The sequence below is a fragment of the Schistocerca piceifrons genome, chromosome X (genome assembly GCF_021461385.2).
Source record: "Schistocerca piceifrons isolate TAMUIC-IGC-003096 chromosome X, iqSchPice1.1, whole genome shotgun sequence".
NCBI classification, from domain to species: Eukaryota; Metazoa; Arthropoda; class Insecta; order Orthoptera; family Acrididae; genus Schistocerca; species Schistocerca piceifrons.
In genome coordinates this window covers 331,531,151-331,553,956 of record NC_060149.1, presented here as the reverse complement: position 1 = coordinate 331,553,956, position 22,806 = coordinate 331,531,151, and the positions used below count along the sequence as shown (strand labels likewise).

At 41.6% G+C, this 22,806-nt stretch overlaps 1 protein-coding gene across 1 annotated transcript in view; it reads right to left on the bottom strand.

Annotated features, from left to right (window-relative positions):
• LOC124722342 (ly6/PLAUR domain-containing protein 6B-like) overlaps positions 1–21,293 on the bottom strand; it is a 410,969-nt gene extending 389,676 nt beyond the window's left edge. The window contains exons 1-2 of the mRNA XM_047247517.1: positions 21,276–21,293; positions 18,280–18,382 (exon numbers count right to left, since the gene is read on the bottom strand). Of these exons, the coding sequence (XP_047103473.1) occupies positions 18,280–18,382; positions 21,276–21,293 (121 nt within the window). The remainder of the gene's footprint in view (positions 1–18,279; positions 18,383–21,275) is intronic.
• Positions 21,294–22,806: the final 1,513 nt, after the last annotated feature.

Genomic DNA, 22,806 nt, shown 5'->3' with positions numbered 1-22,806 from the left:
GGGGAAAATGTCTTTCACTTGCGTATTGTGGTCGAAATATCGTGGGCCATTTGGAACCTCTTTATGGAGACCTGAGGAAAGCAATGAGGACGTCCTGGACAGTTTTTACGTTAATAGGATTTGCCTTTAAAACGGGAATTACCTGGAACTTCAATCAGTCACATGCACAGGGGCACTTTCAGCTGAAACGCCAAACGGTGTCGAAAACTGATCGAAAACAAATGTAAGATTGACAGTGTCCTCAAAACTTTTAGGAAACTAGTCTTGCGATTCTTTCAAGTCCACGCAGTAAAAACTCAATGAAATGTGCTGTTCTGGGTACGTCAGACAAGGGCCGAGTAAAGACGAATCTCGCCAGCCATTGGTTCGCCAGTTACCCACACACCCTACACGCGTGAAGTTTGGTACGCCGTGGCCGTCCCTGCAATAGACTTTGACATCACGAAAGGAAAATATGAGGGTTTGGTTGGTTGGTTGTTTGGGGAAGGAGACCAGACAGCGTGGTCATCGGTCTCATCGAATTAGGGAAGGATGGGTAAGGAAGTCGGCCGTGCCCTTTCAGAGGAACCATCCCGGCATTTGCCTGGAGTGATTTAGGGAAATCACAGAAAACCTAAATCAGGATGGCCGGACGCGGGATTGAACCGTCGTCCTCCCGAATGCGAGTCCAGTGTCTAAACACTGCACCACCTCGCTCGGTAAAATATGGGGGTTTATTCTTGTTTGCATGTCGGGTTTGCCGGCCGGGGTGGCCGAGCGGTTCTAGGCGCTACAGTCTGGAACCGCGCGACCGCTACGGTCGCAGGTTCGAATCCTGCCTCGGGCATGGATATGTGTGATGTCCTTAGGTTAGTTTGGTTTAAGTAGTTCTAAGTTCTAGGGGACTGATGACCTGAGATGTTAAGTCCCATAGTGCTCAGAGCCATTTGAACCATTTGAACCATGTCAGGTTTTTTCTTTGAATATAGCTGGAAAATATAATAAAGCCATAGTTAACGATGTATTATGGCATCATATCTGATGCTATGTAGTTTACTGAAAAGAAGTTGTACTCGTAAGTAATAATATTGTCTGTGGCAAGTTATTATAATACTGACAACGATATGAACATGTGTTGTGCTATTACACTGCGCTTGCTTTTTTTGTGGAACGCCTGTACTATATGATGACGATCTAGGTTGGTTGGTTGGTTTGTTTAAAAGAGGGGGTAAGGGACCAAACTACGAGGTTATCTGTCCCTGACGATCTAGGACCGCAACTAGTCGTGGAAATTAGGAAAAGTTTCTGTACCATATATCTTGATACAATTACGTAGTTCATAAATATGTGAGTATAAACACTGTACTGTTATATGTTGATTTGAGGTACGCATTCCCTTTCTTTTAGTGTCGCAATTGCCTATTGTAGCATCATTGAATTTGAGCAGATAGTAAGGAAGTACATTCCTCTTGTGTGATTGAATATTTAAATGTAGGATTCAATAGCTCGGGAATTCGTATTGATGTTATTTGTGCTTGTATGCTTATGTTATACGTAAGTGGTTCATTGTTTTGTGATTTTAAACATGCTGTTTTTGAACGAAAGATTTTCCCATATTATTAATGTCATGTCAGATTTTATACAAATCGACCAGATTTCATTAGATTTGGGAGCTCTACTTATTTCAGCAATTTAAGGGGTCTTAGAGATCCACGGCAAAAGAAAAAATAGTCCATTGCAATACTGTCTGTAGTAAACTGTGACAGGACAGCGAAACACATAACGCAAAATTACCAAACTGCTGACGGTGTATGATGTAATGGTTCAGACTACTTATTATGTAGGTTTCACATTCTGTATGCGACTGTCAACTCATGGCGTAACCATTTCGCTCTACAATGAAAGTAGGTATCTGGTTAGAAGCCAAAATATCGGTGGAACAATGGATGATCACTGTGATTGGCCATGGCTCTCTGACTGTGTAAGCTTGACGGTACACTGCAAAATATACGTTACTGAAACCGGTAATTTGCAGTTATCTAAGCTTTGATTTGAACTTATATAAGAGTAGATTGTAAATAAACTGCTACCATCAAAAGATACTAGTTTTGCGCTATGTGGAATCCGAAGATCTTTCATTTTGTTAACACTGAATTTCCAATTCTAAACTTAGATTAAATTTTGCCTTCGTTTCGGCGCAGAAACGTAATTCTTTGGTTGTTTTGTAATTTAATGCGGTGTAGATTGGCACGAGAGGTCGTAAAGGTTGGCCTTCCTTGTGTAGTTTAGGAAGCCCACACAGTTTAGGAGTTACTGGGTTCATGTTGATCAAATACTTAGCTTCATATTCAGGTATTATGCTTCTGCAGGACTTGATTAAGTTTTTAATTTATCCTATAAAAGTTTTGGTATGGTCTTTGGACAGGATATGGTAGAAATTGAGTGTGAGGAGTTGTTCCACTTTCTCAAGATTATCACTCTTGTCCATGAGAACCGAAGGACTTCTTTCAGCCGCTTTCGTGAAAATGTTATTTTCAGTAATTTTTTTCTTTAGGTTCTTTAATGTCTTCTTTTCCATAGATTGTGATGTAGGAATGTTTCACTCCACTCATTTTTGCATATCACGACTTACTATATGTTTGGTTGCAATGTCCTTGTATACACTGTATTCTATTTCGACTTTTAATACATCTAACTGTTTCTGGGAAGGTTTTTGGGGAGAGGCACATTTGAAACCTTTTACTACCACTTTCATTTCTTTCATGGAAAGAAATGTTTCAGATAGTTGTGCTATTCGTTTTGAGAAGTTTTTTGTGGTTATGTCTGCATTAAGATCGAATAGATTGTTTATTTTGTGTTTCTGACTTAAGGAGTACATATCCTGGATTACGTTACACACTTGTTCACGTATTGCGTTGTCAAAATCTTTGAACACACATGAGTGAAGAATACGTGTGATACGCATATGCATCACTTTAAGGTGTTTACTCACGTTGTCCCTGAATCTGTATCGCTTTTTGATTTTTTCCTCTATCCATGTAGAAACCACGACCTTAATTGCTTTTTCCCTGTAGCTGACGTACTTCTTGATTTCATACTCACGTATTTCGATGATTTATTTAGTTTTTGGCCTTGTTTATTAAGCCAAACGTGTTGTGCTGCCTTCGTCTTTGGCTTGAGTAACCTGCTGATACGATGGATAAATGTACTGTATCGGCACTATTAATCTTATTAAAGGATTCTTCCGTTACTTCTTGGTAGATCAATTCCATATTCAAGGCTGAATAGCAAGTACCTTTATTTAGCAGGCTGCCTAGCGTCTACCTGTCGCTGGCTATGTAGAAAGCTATCACAACGATAAGAAAATAGCACATTAACGTTCGCTAAGAAATTCAGCACCATGACAATGCTCGCATCCAAATATCTTTTACGATTGGTATTGCTTCCACTGATTTGTAGTCAGTGACGAAATAAAACACTAATATATATCTCTCTCTGGCTATTTTAGATTCAGTAGTTACATTCAGCTACATTCGGCTCCAACGCACACCGATACTCAATCCCCTGCAACTCGCTACAGTTTACCGGTGTTGCAACCTTGCTATAGACAGCAATGTGTTTATTTTAGATGTGGGATGTTCGTAAGTGGAGGAGTTGTCTGTAAGTAGGCGGAAAGACCTGTGGTGGAGTTGGTTGTCGACCTGAGCGTAACTAAATCTGTTGCACATTAATCAACTAGAAATCCCGTACACTGACATCGGTATAGTAAACTGCTGTAAAATGCCTAGCAGTAAACATTTGGAGCGAGCTGAAGTAGAATGCATATATCGGGTTCCGATTCGTTTGCTAGAATCTTAAGGAAAGCAGGCCAAGCAGTAAGAACTGACCAAGTCGGTAAGAGTGAGAGGCACCCACATGCCTTGCTCATACTGTGGCATCAAGCAGTCAGGCCTGCAAGATGAGTGGTCTGCCAAGCGAGTGGATTTATTCATATTTCTCAATGACTGATTATGAGCTCTAGTAATCACAATTAAGTTACAAATTATTCTCCTATTTGAATATTACGCAACGGGTACGGAAACGCACCCCTGACTATTAGTAATTTACACAACTCTGACTGTTCACTACGCACTGGCAATACCACATTTTCTTTCTTATTTAACGGCTTCTGATCAACACGTGGCCATCGCACTGAATATGAATGGCGCACACATTATAAATTCTGGGTATCGTGACAACATACTATTCGAAGGAAAAGGCCACCAATCTTTTTCTTTTCACTATCTTATTTACTCTGATAAATTCTATCACCTAAACACACAAATTCTATAACCTACAACAATAACACATGAGAAATTCCGCCTAGTGATTCTCTATCTTATGGCCTCGTAATTATTTAACGCTACAGTACACTTTCTGGATAGAGTGGTGGATCTTTTTCTATATCTCACACATCGACTCTCACACCCATCATTACGAAAATTTCCTCCAGACCGAGCAGTACAAAAAGGAACATGCATAACCCACTGCTTCTGAGACAATCTTGTTACACTCCCATGCCAACCACACATACTTAAATTTCATGAAATACATCATACTGGCAACATACTATACAAAGAATAGTCACAACGTTATAATCACATCACTTTCAGCTTTCCCACTTCAATTAGTATTTATCCCAGTTCCACACGACACTGCCACACTTCGTAATTTTTCTTTCCTACCATGAACTCTGGAGGATATATGCACGTCTTCCTGTGCAATGCAAGCCAAGTGGCGTTGCTGGATAGACGGCTGACTCACCTTGCTTCTCTCTCAGAGTATTACAGTTTGAATCAAGCGTCACACGGAAACATAACACGCAAAGTAATATTGAGAACATATTCATCACACACGCGAGTCCTCAACTGATACCATGGACGAGTACTTCTCTTTATCCCTTGTCTCATACACAGATTGAGACTCACACAGTACTCACCACGTGGAAGTATTCGTCTCTAATTTCAAGTCCTGCACACGCCATTTCTTAAATATTTCCAACTTATAGTACACACGCTAGTAATTCAGCTTAACTTAAGCACTCAGAAGTATTTCAACTTATTGCTACACGTGGTTTCATTGTGACCGTTGCTCACTTCCGAAGATTATTACGATTTCCTTAATATTACCTGCCTGACATTTAATTCTACCCACAAAAGTTCCTGAAATAGAGAAATTATTATTCCAAACTACTCTTAAGTATTTCACATGCATACCATGTCGCCAGTCTTTTGTCTTTACGGAGCACACCTAAGACAGGTCTTACCAACACTAGATCCAGCGGCAGAGTGCTGAAACATGGCCGTTCTTCAGGTCATTTCACACCTCCGTCGAGGTGGGGGAAGACCACGCTACCCATTGGTCAGCCACATTTCAGGTGCTCAAAGCTCCGGTAAATTTCATCTCTTTGGTTGCACCAAAGGTGACCAAAAGATCGTCTCAAAGATGACCATATATTCACATTCACTATCTGCGGTTATCAGACGACCATACATTCATTCATTTCACAGATCTCACCAAACTGGATGTAGGGATTTATTCTGTGGGAGTGCACATGTGATCAATTAAATAAATAAATTGTCATTCTTTCCCACACTGGTATCCGGCTTCGCTGTATTAATTGAAATTGAGTTATTATTAGAAAAAATATGTTGTACTGATAAGAATAACGAAGAATGTTGTACCTATTTTCAATGTCGGGCGGTACTGTACCCTTTCAAGAGAAATCAGGAGAATATGTCAGGCCGAAATTAATTTGCATTAATTTTTAAGGGCGTTGTGATCCAGCCACTAAGAATTGACGATGTAGGGGGCGAGCGACCGCAAATCCAGTTGGTACGTCATCTAGAGACTGTGGTTCTACAAAACTGGGTAGAAGTGCAAACGTAGTAAGATGACTGCTCTTTTGGAGGAATCATTGACACTGTTTGGTCCGGCTTGTACTTATTTGTCAATTGGCTCTCGATGTACGATAGTTGGATAAGCGTGTAATTACTGAGTTTGCTTTTAATCAAATAACCATCTCTACTCATATGCGTACTGCCCATGTGGATACATTCTGTTCTAGATGGATTACAGTCTCATGGCCGGTCCACTATCGAATAGCGTGCGGGGCTAAAAAATGAGCAATGCTGTGATAAAGTCCCGAATCTCCTCCTACTTTTGCAGTTCCTCCGAATTATGAGTGGAAATGTGAGGTTGTTGCACCAATGTAAATGATTCGATGGATAGTGTATTGGAAATTCTGCGATACTGTTAGATTCGTATTATGACGGTACGTTGCATTTGAGAAAAAGTTATATATTTCTCACGAAATATTATGCTGTCAACGAAAACTCTGACACCAATACACAGTCGTACCTATTGCGTAGTAATCACAGAAATACTGTAAAGGAGATTATGACACGTACAGGGAGATATTTGTAGCCAATCATTTGATATCGATAAATTGCAGATGTGTCAGATTTTCTTTGTGCAGTCCTCGTATAGTAAAGGTGCAGCAGTAAGGCTTCATTGGTCATTCAAAATCTACATCTGGTCTATCGACCATAGAGGAGACTGGGGTAAATACAGAGGCATACAGACATTCATTTTTACTGTATCATTACGTAGTTGAGGTAGGAACGAAGAAATCGAAAATACTGCTACGACGTCGCCCACACCGTGCAGTGGTTTGCGGAATACATATTTAGATGCAGGCTGCTGTCTATAGTAGGATTGCGACAGCTGTAAACTAGAGCGAATTGCAGGGGACTGAATTTTGGTGGGTGTTGGAGCCGAATGTATCTAAATGTAACTATTGAATCTAAAATAGCCGAAGAGACCTATTAGTGTTTCACTTCGTCATTGACTACAAATCAGTGGAAGCAGTACCAATCGTATAAAATATTTGGATGCGAGCATCCGCTTGGTGTTGAATTTCTCAGTGAATGTTAGTGTGCTATTTTCTCTCCTTGTGATAGCTCTGTAGATAGCCAGTGATGGGTAAAAGGCTAGACAGCCTTCTAACTAAAGGAACACTGCTGTCGCAGCATGATAGGAATCGAGAATATTAGCAGTGGTCTGTGACTTGGCTGGGGGTATCGGTTGTTCCTGCTCTGACACACACTAACTACTGTGCAAGAATCGGACGTAACATAAATAACAGACGCGAGGGCTTTTTAATTGTATCTACACCTTTTATTCCTTGACAAATATGTGATATCGATGATGTGGTGGGATCGTGTTGCTGCTAGGAAGCAATGGCAGGCCGTGCGAAGGACGCAGTGTTCATATTAGGGAGCACGTACTATAATTTTTCGGACGCTATACACCTATAAATGATAATCATACTACTTGTCGGTAATGTTATGCAGTTGGAACGTAAAGCTACTGTGGTTAGGGTTGCCACATATCGACAGACGTGTGTGGGAAGTGATCAGACTACTACTCCTGTAAAAATTACGTACGTCTAGCCACAATGGGTGGGCAGATTTGACGTCGGGAATTGTGATTTCAACCCATTGAAGAGTATATCCTACTATAAGATAGATTTATTTCGTAAAAATTTGCACAATGTACCGATGCAAGGGTTCAACGGGATCTGCTATCGCGTACAAACAGGGCAGCCAATAGGGCTGTGGCATCATGGATACGCAGAGCGTCCTCTCATTGGCTCTCCTAAGCAGATTCACACATGTTCTCTGTTGGTCTATCGACTGCGATGTTTATTACAGTACACCTCACCATGTCAGTGATGTCTTCCCAACCTTTTCGTTCGCAAGAGCGCTGTCGATCACAGAGCGCCAAAAGCCTGTGTTTTACAACATTTATTTGAGAGTGTCTCGGCGGGATGCAGCACCTCCTGCAACGCTGACTGGAAATATCTGTAGTCTGTTCTCGTGTCTGACTGACTGGATGATCTAAATGTCAAATAATTTCTTATAAATGACGAGAATCGAGACACCTATCTAGTGTGAGTGCGGACATTCCATAATTTTTTCGGCCACTCTACACATATAAACGATAATCGCACTGCTTGTCTGAAATACGCACGGGCTTAAGTTACTGTAGTCAGTGTCGGACATGTGCAAGGAAAATGATCTGTGTTGGAAATGAACAGACTACATCCTGTCGAAAAGGAGGTATAGATTGTCCGATTTTACGTGGAAAATTGCGACTTCAGCGCATGTCCAGCTGTAAGATTAGGAAAGATTTTAGTAGAAAAATATGTCCAGTCATACATAAGAAGGATAGAGATTTAGATGTGAAATCGATATTTCCAGAGCCATAGTCGTCAAGAGGAGGTATTTCCGATACTTTGTACATTATTAAATGCCACCAATTGGCGGTGCGATCGCAATATACAATTGTAACTACACAGATAACTATGTGGCTAGTTTCAGAGGATGACACTATTTGGTGTCCGGACTCATGGCGGAGGTAGCCAGTGGCCGGGACGAAGTGACATTTTTGGCTTAAGCCGCAAGCCACCCCTGAGCCTCCTGAATCAGTTAGGTGGGGTACAAGGGGGCATTTGATCAAAGTTTGTCGCCTTTTGTATAGCGAACTAATACTCAGTATGCATTGGGCAACCTTCACTATCGCGTGTATTGCGAGTATCCTCCGATTTTGACGTGGAAATTTGAGAAGGCTGAATATGGCAAGTGTTTGCACTGTACGATTATTCCCCCAAGAACAATCGCATAAATTGAGTGATATTCTGACAAACCATATAAAAATACGTGAAATCCTCGAAATTTTTATCTGCTACTCGTTAATTTTAGCATAAAAGTGTCACAAATATCGTCGTTTCTTGGCGTGTAAAACCGGATATTGCAGCTGATATCGGTTTCGAGATCGGCCAATTAGTTTGCGGTTGACAAAGTATTTCTCATCGACAGAGCTTTGAAAGTAAAATATATTCTTGTAATCCGAGAGTCTAGAGACGGTCACAGTTAGTTGCAGAAATCACAGTAGCAAGCAGGGTACACCAGAAACAGAACCGTTAGTGGATACCTTTGTGCCAGAGAAACCAGCCCACCCTTCGTGCACCAATTCGGAGTGTGACCGCTGTCCGCGGAGAGCGCCCCAATCGCGCATCAGGCCAGTAAGTTAGGGGGCAGTTGCCTCATGAGTGTTGGCTGTGGTGGACGACCAACCTCAAGGGGGATGTCTAGCGCTGTTACTATACACTGATAATCCAAAACATTATGACCACTGTCCACCACGACATCGGACGCCGCCTGGTGGCGTTGCGTTCGCGTATGTGGTAACAAATTACGTGAGTGGAGCAGACACAGATGGAGGTTCACCCTAGTGAAGAAATCCATTGAGATAAGCTAATTTGACAAAGGGCAGATTATAATTACACAGAGCCTGTGAACGAGTATCTCGGAAACAGTGGAGCTGGTCGAATGTTTATGTGCTACTGTCATGAGCATCTACAGAAACAGGTAAAAGGACAGTGAAACCATCATTGTGCACTAAATGGTTGGACGTCCACAACTCTTCATACAACATACGCTTCACAGACTTGTCTACTCTCTAAAGAAGGATAGGTGGTGATCTGTGGTATCTCTGCCAAAAGAGCATGCATACACAAGTGTTTCAGACTACACCGGCCATCGTACATTGTTGAGCATGGAGCTCCGCAACAGACCACACCGAAGTCTTCACGTATTGATCAAACTACATTGTCACATCGTCAGTTGCGATAGCAGTGGGCACAGCACCATCGAGATTCGACCGCCGATCAGAGAAAACATGTTGGCTCTCTGGGTGAATCACATTTTGCTACACGAGGTCGATGATCGTCTCGCCAAATGCCGTCATCGAGGTGAACGGCGGCTGTGAAAGTGCAGCACACCATGGATGCAGACCAGTAGCAGCAGTATTATGCTGTGGGAGACATTCTCCTGTTCTTGTATGGGACCTCTGATAGTAATGGAAGACACGCTAACAGCTGCGAACCACCTGCATCCCTCCATGCTTGATATCTTCCGCGACAGAGATTTCTTCTTTCAGCGATGTATGTCCATGTCTGGAAGTCTGAGCTATGCTACAGTGGTTTGAGGAGCATTATAGTGAACTCACATTGATGTCTTGGCGAACTAATTCACCTGGTGTAAATCCTGTGCAACTCATCTTGGTCTTTATCTGGCGCCATCACCACGTGCTGAAATCAGCTGCCTGTTATTTAGGCGAATTACACGACCTGTGCATAGACATCGTATGCCACACTCCTGGACAAACCTACCAACAAACTGTCAGATCCCTGATATTCAGAATCAATCAAGTATTTCGTTCCAAAAAACGACAAACAAGCAATTAAGCAGGTGATCATAACATTTTGGCTCTTCAGTGTATACGGTGTATATGATTTTGACTTTGGGATCTGTGTGTTTTTGCGGTATATATTGGAGTGTCTGGTGGTCGATAGCTATATGTCGAATGCACAATTGATTATTTTGTTTGGTTCAGGATACGAATTGTGTTTGCTACAGTGATATGGTATGGTGGTGCAATCATCTGTGGTGATACAGAAGTCGGCTTCACGCCGAAAAATTAAAGCTTACCTCGACAGTAGCAGAGCAGTGTAACTGTTTCCACATTCCGAGGTTTTAACTGTCAGTGCAATATGATCTGTAAAATATGACTGCTGTATGTTTTTCGATCTGTACAAAATTCTTTTCCACTGAAATTCCCATAATTTGTCCATCTGTAAAAAGTTGGACAGTGCTCCCACACCAGCAGTAGCAGTTTGGCAGGTAAATTCAGTAAGAACCAACCAGGATTCTCCATTCACAAGAAGTCACTAGACATTAGTTCTCTAAAGACTGGTTAGAACAAGATGAGCGGAACAATGCAATTACAGAAAGTTCTTTGACATCAGAGAGTCATGTGATGTCTTCTTTGTTGAAGTACTCAGAGACAATTCAAGCTGGACCAGCGTCCTCTGGCTCGGACAGTTGGGATTCTGGCCCCCCACCTGCCATTGTGGCTTTAGAGCATCTCCAGACTAGCAGTTGTAGGATATAGAAAATTCACCGAAAATTCTAGTCACTTTTTTCATCTTTAGGACAGTGCTTCGAATTTTAGGAGAATCTTTTAGAGATCCAATATGCTTTGTGTTTGTGTTTTTTTTTTGGGGGGGGGGGGGGCGGGGCGTGGATCTGTTGTATGTCTTGAAATATGTCATGAACTTTTAGATATGTATTTGTTATGATTTTCCTGTCTGTGCTTAGACACTGGTGTAGGATTCCCATTGTATAACTGTGCTCCAAAAAGTGAGGAAAATAAAAAAATAAGTGCCTTAACATCCTTGACTCCAACAGCAAAAATAAGCTAAGTCCACTCAGCGTTTCAGAAGAGTGGTAAACACCACAGTAGCTATAAGACTTTAAAATTTTTTCTCTCTGACAGTGTCTATAAGCAAGCAGGTGAAAATCGAAAAGTGTGTGTATGGGGGGGGGGGGGGGGGCGTAAGAGGGCGGCAGAAGGTAGTGGGTGGCTGTAGGATAGTTTTGAGCGCCTACTTGTGGTGGTATTGTGGATTACAGCACTTGGTCAGATTAGATTAGATTAGATTAATACTAGTTCCATGGATCATGAATACGATATTTCGTAATGATGTGGAACGAGTCGAATTTTCTAATACATGACATAATTAGGTTAATTTAACAACATACTTAAGTTAATATAACAACTTTATTATTTTTGTGTGTTTTTTGTTTTTCTTTAATTTTTATTTTTATTTTTTTTATTTTTTAAATATTTTTTTTCTTTTTTTTCTTAATTTATATCTAAAAATTCCTCTATGGAGTAGAAGGAGTTGTCATTCAGAAATTCTTTTAATTTCTTCTTAAATACTTGTTGGTTATCTGTCAGACTTTTGATACTATTTGGTAAGTGACCAAAGACTTTAGTGCCAGTATAATTCACCCCTTTCTGTGCCAAAGTTAGATTTAATCTTGAATAGTGAAGATCATCCTTTCTCCTAGTATTGTAGTTATGCGCACTGCTATTACATTTGAATTGGGTTTGGTTGTTAATAACAAATTTCATAAGAGAGTATATATACTGAGAAGCTACTGTGAATATCCCTAGATCCTTAAATAAATGTCTGCAGGATGATCTTGGGTGGACTCCAGCTATTATTCTGATTACACGCTTTTGTGCAATAAATACTTTATTCCTCAGTGATGAATTCCCCCAAAATATGATGCCATATGAAAGCAATGAGTGAAAATAGGCGTAGTAAGCTAATTTACTAAGATGTTTATCACCAAAATTTGCAATGACCCTTATTGCATAAGTAGCTGAACTCAAACGTTTCAGCAGATCATCAATGTGTTTCTTCCAATTTAATCTCTCATCAATGGACACACCTAAAAATTTGGAATATTCTACCTTAGCTATATGCTTCTGATTAAGGTCTATATTTATTAATGGCGTCATACCATTCCCTGTACGGAACTGTATGTACTGTGTCTTATCAAAATTCAGTGAGAGTCCATTTACAAGGAACCACTTAGTAATTTCCTGAAAGACAGTATTGACAATTTCATCAGTTAATTCTTGTTTGTCAGGTGTGATTACTATACTTGTATCATCAGCAAAGAGAACTAACTTTGCCTCTTCATGAATATAGAATGGCAAGTCATTAATATATAATAAGAACAACAAAGGATCCAAGACTGACCCTTGTGGAACCCCATTCTTGATAGTTCCCCAGTTTGAGGAATGTGCTGATCTTTGCATGTTACGAGAACTACTTATTTCAGCTTTCTGCACTCTTCCAGTTAGGTACGAATTAAACCATTTGTGCACTGTCCCACTCATGCCACAATACTTGAGCTTGTCTAGCAGAATTTCATGATTTACACAATCAAAAGCCTTTGAGAGATCACAAAAAATCCCAATGGGTGGTGTTCGGTTATTCAGATCATTCAAAATTTGACTGGTGAAAGCATATATGGCATTTTCTGTTGAAAAACCTTTCTGGAAACCAAACTGACATTTTGTTAGTACTTCATTTTTACAGATATGTGAAGCTACTCTTGAACATATTACTTTCTCAAAAATTTTGAATAAAGCTGTTAGAAGGGAGATTGGACGGTAATTGTTGACATCAGATCTATCCCCCTTTTTATGAAAAGGTATAACAATAGCATATTTCAGTCTATCAGGGAAAATGCCCTGTTCCAGAGAGCTATTACACAGGTGGCTGAGAATCTTACTTATCTGTTGAGAACAAGCTTTTAGTATTTTGCTGGAAATGCCATCAATTCCATGTGAGTATTTGCTTTTAAGCAAGTTTATTATTTTCCTAATTTCAGAAGGAGAAGTGGGTGAGATTTCAATTGTATCAAATTGCATAGATATGGCCTCTTCCATTAACAGCCTAGCATCTTCTAATGAACACCTGGATCCTACTATATCCACAACATTTAGAAAATGATTATTAAAAATATTTTCAACTTCTGACTTTTTGTTCGTAAAGTTTTCATTCAATTTGATGGTAATACTGTCTTCCTCTGCTCTTGGTTGACCTGTTTCTCCTTTAATAATATTCCAAATTGTTTTAATTTTATTATCAGAGTTGCTGATTTCAGACATGATACACATACTCCTGGATTTTTTAATAACTTTTCTTAATATAACACAGTAGTTCTTACAATTTTTGATAGTTTCTGGGTCACTACTCTTTCTTGCTGTCAGATACATTTCCCTTTTCCGGTTACAAGATATTTTTATACCCTTAGTAAGCCATGGTTTGTTACAAGGTTTCTTACGAGTATATTTAACTATTTTCTTGGGAAAGTAGTTTTCAAATGCATTTACAAAAATGTCATGAAATAAATTATATTTTAAATTGGCATCAGGTTCACGGTACACCTCATCCCAGTCTAACTGCTGTAGGCTTTCCCTGAAATTTGCAATTGTTAAATCGTTGACTGAACGTACTACTTTGGAGGACTGTTTAGTATTGCTGAATGGAGCTATGTCATATATTGTAACTAGCTGTGCACCATGATCAGAAAGACCATTCTCAACAGGCTGAGCATTTATCTGGTTAAACTTATCTTGGTCTATAAAGAAGTTATCTATCAGTGAGCTGCTATCCTTTACCACCCGAGTAGGAAAATCGATAACGGGTGTCAAATTGAAAGAACCGAGTAAAGCGACATACACACGTGTAGTCGGAAAAAGTGGGGATGGAGGATGGCAGTAAGTATGAGCAGGGTAAGGCAGAGTGTGGAAGACAATCCATTAGCAGATAGCACCACCAAAAACACACTTCCTGCGAAAATACATTCTTCTCTTCTGCAGCTCACCACAGACTGAGACTTTTCCTACCAATTCACAAGTGAGGAAGGAGAGGAGTGGGTGACATAAAAGAATTGGGGGGAGGGGTAGGGGGAGTTAGGTTAGTGGAGGTAGCTCAGTTGACCTATTTCCCACCAAAATATTGGAATTTCCCACCATCACCTCAGTGCGACATTGCCACGTCTATGCTTGGTGGGTGAGGAGGGGGAGGAGGAGGGGAGGAAATTTGGCAACAATTTAAGCTTCGCCAGGATTCGCTTTGTTCCACTATTTGCGCCTACACGCCGCCAGAGGACGTTAAATTGACTTGACTTCACTGCCTGCAACTTTGGTTGGCTGATGCATCTTTTCAAGCAGCTGGACTCAGAGCTTTGAGTCAGATTCAGTGCGTCTATAGACTTAACAACGTTACTAAGGAAGACTGCTGTCAAGGGCTTTAGGTTTATGTAGCAGAGCGCAGCTAATGTTCAGAGACGATCTAAATGTATAAGCATTCAAGTTTATTTGTTTCTATCAAGAAACTTACTTTCATTGAATATAAGTCAGCACCATGAAAGAATCTACAGCTATAAAAAGTTATATAACTTTTCGCACTTTTTTTATGCAGAGAGAGTGGCAGTGGTAGTGGTTGTGGTATGAAAAGAGCGAAGGAAACAATGGCAGTATGAGAGAAAGAAAGGGACACAGTGGCAAGGGACCATAGTTGACAATGACACAAAAGTTGTAGGAAAAGAATGAAGGAGACAGCGCCAGTGGGAGAGGAGTAAAGAGGCGGAGCAATTGGTAGTGGTTGAGAGCCAGTGATAATGAGAGATAGACCCTATGACAAGGCTAGAAATGAAGAGAGAGATACTGACACTGAAGAAAGGGAGCAGCAGTGGGAAGTAATGAATAATATATTAGCAGTAAGAGAGAGCAGGACGCAGAAAGTGCCAATGAGAGGAGACAGTAATAGTAAGACAGAACGAAAGAGAATATGGCTATGAGACAGAGGACAGTGACAGTTATAGAGTAAAAAGACATAATGGCAATGAGGTGGGCTGAATACGTGAGTGAGAATCGGCAAGTGAGACTGAGCGGGTATGGGTGACTTACAGCAATGGAGTATTGGGTGTAAGCGAGTTACAGTTCATGTCAATATTTTTGGGAAATTTTTTAAAGGTGCTGAGAAAGGTAGAATGAGAATGCTGGCACCCCACTTTTCAGTCAGAATCTTTTAAGCAGGAGCATATTTGCCTTTTTGTGCTCTACTTATCTCTGGTATTTCGTACCTAAGTATAAAGGAGGCGCTCTGACAATATGTGGTGGTTAAAAGTACGTATTACTCTCCTGCTGTGATTACCTAAAATTGCAGGCATGTCTGCATTCAAATATAGGGCGGCACTTGAGCCAGAGCATAAAATATCATGTGTTAAATTATGTTTCACAGAAATGAATCTCAAGTAGTACAAAGAGGCGGATTCTCACGTCACACCAAGCTTTAATAGAACACTGCCAATAGGCGTCGGTGTAGGAAGAATTTCATCTCTTTTCGGCGACTGGTGACGATGCCCATGATCTTGATTTGGGCTTCACATATTCGAGCTTATTGTCATTCACATAGAACCATATGTTTTCCCATAAGATACTGTTAAAAAGTACGGTAAGTACGTGGTTGGAGCTGTCACACTATGCTTTTGCTGCCACAATCGAGAACGTTTGGCACATCATGGGCAGGGCCCTCCGATCTGCTTAGGCTTTTGACGAGCCAACTCGCCAGTTGGACAGAATTTGACAAGATAACTCAACAACTGGTCGCAGGTTGTCTTCCAGAAATGAACAGCATAGAGACAGAAGTGATGACACTTTCTGCAGGACCTGACCATCATTTTGCAGCACAATGCTCAATCACGTACAGTGCAAACTGTTACTGATTTGTTTGACTGATGGGACCGCTAAGTGCTATAACACCAACTGCACTCCCCTGACTTAAGCCCTCGTAAATTCAACTCGATTTCTAAGCTGAAGGAAACACTTCAAGGCATTCGCTTCAGAACTGCTACAAATTAGTCGGGCAATAGACAGCACCGCTCGAACTGTCAACACAACTGGCACTGCGAGGAGTATCCTACGACTTCCACATCGCTAGCAAAGGGTTATACACAATGCTGGTGACTACTTTGAAGGTCATCTAAACTTTGAAACACGTATCTATTTTGTACGATCTGTAAAGAAACAGTTGCCGCTATTAAAGTTCCAACCCTCGTGTGAGGGCCAGGGGTGGACCAACGCGTTATTGGCTTGCTCAATTTGTGAACATTTTCTTCTTGAACAAACCATTCAAGTTTTCTGAAATTGTAATCTTTTATTTATCTGCACATATACATCACATATACCGATTTCCTTACCATGCGGATAATTCCTTCGGGGTGTGTGTGCTTTTTGTCTTAGAGTGTATTTTATAAAAAATACTAGACTGACTAATGGAAACAAGATGGTACAGTATTCATAGTCATTGGTATCAACATTGAGTATTACGTGTAGTTTAGCTACAGGAACTTATAAATCGTAAGATATTTCTACAAACAACCATGTTCAGAAAAAGCAGAACACCTTTAATTACTATAGGTAAGAGGTTCCTATTCACAGGACATGTTCTGCACAAATGATTAGCATTTCAGTCACCTCGGATGAGCATGTGTTCTGTTGCCTAGTAGGCACAGGGTTCGCCATGGGTCCTGATAACTTGTTCCATGCGTGACGGCATCGACGGGTATAAGGCGCGAACGGCGTCCTGTGCTATAGCCATCCTTGCTGCATTCATCTGATTCCAAAGGTCACTTGTGGTAGTTGGCATTGGGTCACAGAGCTGCACCCGTCGTTTCACCATATTGCACACATTTCCGATTGGCAACGAGTTGGTGATCTGGCGTGCCAGGGCAAAAGGCTCATATCCTGTGACATCAAGAAGCAACGTGTTCGTACAGCAACAAGTTGTCGTGTATTGTCTTGCTGAAAAATGGCGTCTGGGGTGTTGTGCAGAAAGGGTGTGGCTACGGGTTGCAGGATGTTATTCACGTAGGTCACAGTGGTCACTGTGTCCTGGACACGCAACAACTATGATTTGTGGTTGTGCCCAATAGCACCCCACACCATAAGTAAGGCGTTGAGTTGGCGCTGTACGTATTGTGTTCTCACTGTTTGCGGCGAACCAAAATACGACCATCGTTTTCAAACAAACAGAACCTGGATTCGTCCGAAAACACTACCTGATGCCATTCCTGTCCCAGTGATATATTTCCATACACCACTGCCGTCTAGCATTTTTCTGCACATTCTTCAAAGGTAGGCGGTGAAGTGGACGATGCACACATAAACCATGTCGTAATAAACGGTGACCGACTATCACCCATGATACTGCACGATGTCTTAGACTTTTCCACTGTTGTGCCATAGCCAAGGGGTACGCAGATCTGTCCTGCAATGCCATTTGGATGAGGTGTTGATCTTCTCGGGGGGGGAAGGGGGGGAGGGGGGTTGTGTCTCTGGGTGGTGCGACTTGGCCCATCTGGTCGTGTTCTACGGCCTTCTGCACACATCCGTTGCACTGCCGAAACACTTCGTCCCAAGCGAGCAGCAATTTTCCGAATGGATACACCACGTTTTTCTTGCCAATAATGCACCCTCTTTCAAACGCACTGATTTGACGGTACGGTTCTCGCATACGGCTGCGAGGCATCCTGCACGTCTGCTTAAGTCACATTAATCCATTACCTTCTGTCTATAGCGACAACGAGAGCTGCAGGCACATTTTAGCGGTAGGGGGGGATGCGTTGCGATATCGCTGTTGACGCTGAACCCGCGTACCGGCATGGTTCAAATGCTAATCATTTCTGCCGAGTATGTGAAGGTACATACCCTGGGAATATGAACGTCCTATATATATATATATATATGTATGTAGGTACTCACGAGCAGGAGAGGGCTGGTGCGGGGCGGGCGTCACAGCGGCGGCGAGTCGCTGCTGCGCCAGGGCGACCATCAGCCAGCAGCCCACCACCAGCCCGCGGCACATCTGCAACACACCAGCAACACTCACATTCTATGCACACCCCGTTTTGACAGTTATACTAACAGAGCACATATCAGTGACCATCTGCAACACATCATCTAAGGCCCAACATCACTGCAACCTTCCTGCTGCGGTTCTATGAAACTGATGCTCTTTCACTGCTGCCGTTTGACGACTATCTATTAGCTACTCACCACAGATATTTAGCATACTGACAACACATGTTTACTGTTCCACATCAATTGGGCCTTTCATCATCTTACTTCATTCAGACGACTAGTATCACCAATAGTGACATCTAAATAATATACTCTCAATGAAATAGTTAAGCATTCAGAAGTGTCTGTGGGAAGAATGTGAAAGACCTCATTTCCGAAAGAAAAGAGTTTTTACTTCAACAATTACATTTCTGAATACCATTGACTACACAACTGAGTATATGGACGCAAACTGTTAGTATGAGTAACATTTGCATTGTCTGGTTTACAACAGCTGATTTAATGCCGCTGGGTGTGTTACAGTCGTTGAGTACTTCTTGTCATTTTGTTACATTTACCAAGGAAGAACAAACCAAAACCTCTAAACACGATTTTGTTCAAATCAAATGGTTCAAATGGCTCTGAGCGCTATGGGACTTAACAGCTGAGGTCATCAGTCCCCTATAACTTAGAACTACTTAAACCTAACTAACCTAAGGACATCACACACATCCATGCCCGAGGCAGGATTCGAACCTGCGACCGAAGCGGTCGCGCCGTTCCAGACTGAAGCGCCTAGAACCGCTCGGCCACCACGGCCGGCAGGATTTTGTATCGGGGATTAAAATTATATAATAATTGCCCACAGAAATGAAAGAGATAGCTAAAATACATATATTTAAAACAGAGTAAGGGCACTTCTTCAACACTAATTAAGGACATCACACACAGCCATGCCCGAGGCAGGATTCGAACCTGTGACCGTAGGGGTCACGCGGTTCCAGACTGAAGCGCCTAGAACCGCTCGTTGTTTCATTGTCGTGGTCCTAACGTCAGCTGCAGCGTATGTAGTTGTGTGAAGTGGAAAGTGTGAAAGGACTAAATGAACAGCACACATTTCCTTTCATGTTACTAAGTTAACTGAGCAATGTATTATTGATTTTATGCTGTTAAGTTAAATGAACTATCAATAAATTTAATATTCTGTAAATTCTTTTCCATTTATATTTATATTGGATCACTGGATACGAGACATAATCGGATTGTCAATCATTTCATTGACTAACACTGCCCTATCTCCACATACTAAGTTCTGTAGTACTGCATGTCTGGGAGTTAATTAAAGCTGAGCTGTTACAGAAAGGGTGACATGGGCAACGTGTTCCTCAGAAGGTGCTATCCGTTAAAGAGGGACTGGGAAGAGACTTATCATGTTCTCCAGGAACGGAAATTTACTGCCTTGAGAGAGAGCGGAACGAAGAGGCGGCGGTATACAACACTGGAGGCCGCAGAGCACCATAATGCGGACAGGGAGGTTGCACTCTGGTAAGCCAAATAAAATTTTCAGAATAGCGTACCTGGCCAAAGAGAGTCAGGGCGGAACAAGACAAAAATACATTATTTTAGTGCGCCCTTGTGGGGTCAGAAACGATGATTGGAAGCTGAACTCCGAGCAGCCTTCTCACGGGAAGTGCCGGGGCACATTTTCCACAGAAATGTAGAGATGTGTATTTAATTGGCGGAGTGCTATGGATATAGGACGGGAAATGGAAACTTCCAGAAAATCTTCTGAAAGGAGTATGAGCTTTAGGGGACTGGCTGATAGATTCATGACCTATGTAGTGGAAGGTAATGTTTGTGTAACGGCCACTGGGAGTCGTTGCCTGAGCGCTAACGTAGACACCGCATGTGCAGGAGGGAGTAGGCACATCGTATAGAGACACTAACCTACTGGGATCGATTGAAGACACTTTCCCTCAGAGATTGAATAAGATACTTAGCTGGCGAGAGTCACAGCGGAGAATCTGGCGGTTAGACATTGCGAAGTGCTGATTTTTCCACAAGGAGCGTGTGAAGTTGTAGCTCTGTGAACAGGGTTGTTGTTATATTTTCCAGAATGACGATTCTTTATCTCTCTGTGAAGTCTGACACACACTGAAGTGCTTCTTTACAGAAGTATACTTCAGCCGAATTTATGTACCTGGCTAGTGAGGAAACAAAAATCTTGACTCATGGTTTGTCTTGGACTGAGGTAATTTTAGCTCTATGAGTTTTCTGACGGCATATTGCGTCCTCTGTGTAGGCAGAGAATTACAGGTACGCCACGTACATCATTTTCAGAGAGGCCAACACCCCAGCGATCAGATTATTGCTGTCCATACTTCAGTAAATGATATGCGCACTTCGGTTTGGTGGATAGGGAAACATTCACTGTAAATGTGTTGAATTCCATTGCTTGTCCACTGAGCTTTTTCTGAAAGTGCCAGTCAGGGTGTAGATCTCATGCTTCTCACCGCTAGTCACCATTATCCACCTTTGAGAACGTCTAATAAAGGGGGGCGTGGTCTAAAGAAAGGCCAATGTATGTGCTGTTAATATCGAAATAACATTTGGACTAGAACCCGACATTGAGTGCATCACATTTGTACAATTTTTGCACTCATTTACGGTATCCAAGTTGTGATTCATTCTAGTAACATCCCGATAGAAATAATTGATTTGATTCTCTAGACTGAAGTGAAGTAAAACCTCAATACGATACTTCGTTTTACGGAAAACCCTAGATCTACGTTGTCAATGACAGGGTCGTTTTAATTATCTGTAGGTTTGAGAATTCCCTTGTGGAGATATCATCAGGCACTCCCACACACAAACACGGCGGAGGCTTAGAACATAAGGGAACTGTACATTAGACATACCTGAGTAGCGTAGTGCATTTTAGCCCACGATCCTAAGATTTTGGTGGATGTAGGCTCATGCCCTGTTCAGCCATCCTCATTTGTTTCTTTGTGGTTTTTGGCAATCACTCCAGGTAAATGCTGGGATGGATCCTTCAACAAAGGCCCCACTAGACTGCCCTGTTTTCCGCTCATTAAACACATATGTCCGAGCGTGTGCTGTAAAGTAATGCCTTCGAATTTGTTATGTGAAAACTTTTAAAGATTTTTAAATGAAGCAAACGTTATTAACATTCTACACCTTTATTCTTCATTTATACATACTTATTTCGCAACATAGTCACCCTGGCTACGAACACATTTCTGCCAACGAACGACCAGTTTATTAATACCGCCACTGTAGAATGTTTGACTTTTTTGGCGGAACCACAACCTCACCTCTGCTTGCACTGCTTTGTCACTATCAAAGTGAAGTCGTCGAAGGTGTTCTTTAAGTTTTGGAAACAGGTGAAAATCGAATGGGGTCAAGTAGGGACTGTACGGAGGATGATCCATGACAGTGAACCCAAGGCGTCGGAATTTTGTAGATGTCGCAGCGTTCGTGTGTGTTCTGGCATTGTGATGATGAAGGAGAAGGTACTCCACGTGTGGACGAACTACTGGAATTCGAAACTCGTTCACAGCTTGCTGTCCCTCATGCACTGCGTGAATAATAAAGATGTAGAATATTAATAACATTTGTTTCATTTAAAAAGCTATAAGAGTTTTCACATCAAAATTCGTAGGCATTACTTTTCAGCACGCACTCTTCTTTTCGTACGTCTGTATTTGCGACGTGTTTTCTATATACCGAGTTGACTGATGGATGGATAATGGATGGATGGATTTAGAACTGTTTGGCGTTAAACATCGTGGCTATAAGCGTCATTTCTCAAGATCGAGGTATTGTTGTGTGAGTGAAACTCCTGTGAAACTGAAAAGCAAAAACCATATAACTACACTCACAGTCATAATAATTTTACGTACAGCTACATCCTCCAGTATATCTATCTATGCCATTATAATACGTTTATGGTATTAACAAAACTGTGGATAACATTAAGATGGCTACTTGATCATGGAAAGAATAGGATGAACCAGCCACCGAAAAACACGTCAAAACATTCGTCCAGTAAAATTGTGTACGAGTTCTGACGCCACACATAATGTCAACAATTTTGTCGCTATTCTCTCGTCACTGCCTAAAATTGACGGTAAGTTCCTCAATAGAATCCTCCTCTCAGCATGCAAAACACACGACTTTAAAAAGATGCATCGTGAGTGTCACAATAAGAACACTGCACTCCGATGGATCTTCATGCCGCAAGAGTTACGCGGGTGTTACTGGGCAGTAGTTCATACAAAGGCGAGTGAGGAGCAGTGCGAAAGGAAGTGCGCCATGGTGAAATGGTCGGTTTGAATGAACGCAGTTGTGTTTTTGGCCATTTCCAGCCTCTGCCTCCCTTACTCTGTCAGCCAAATGTTTTTGCTACCCACAACACGTTAGTCTGTA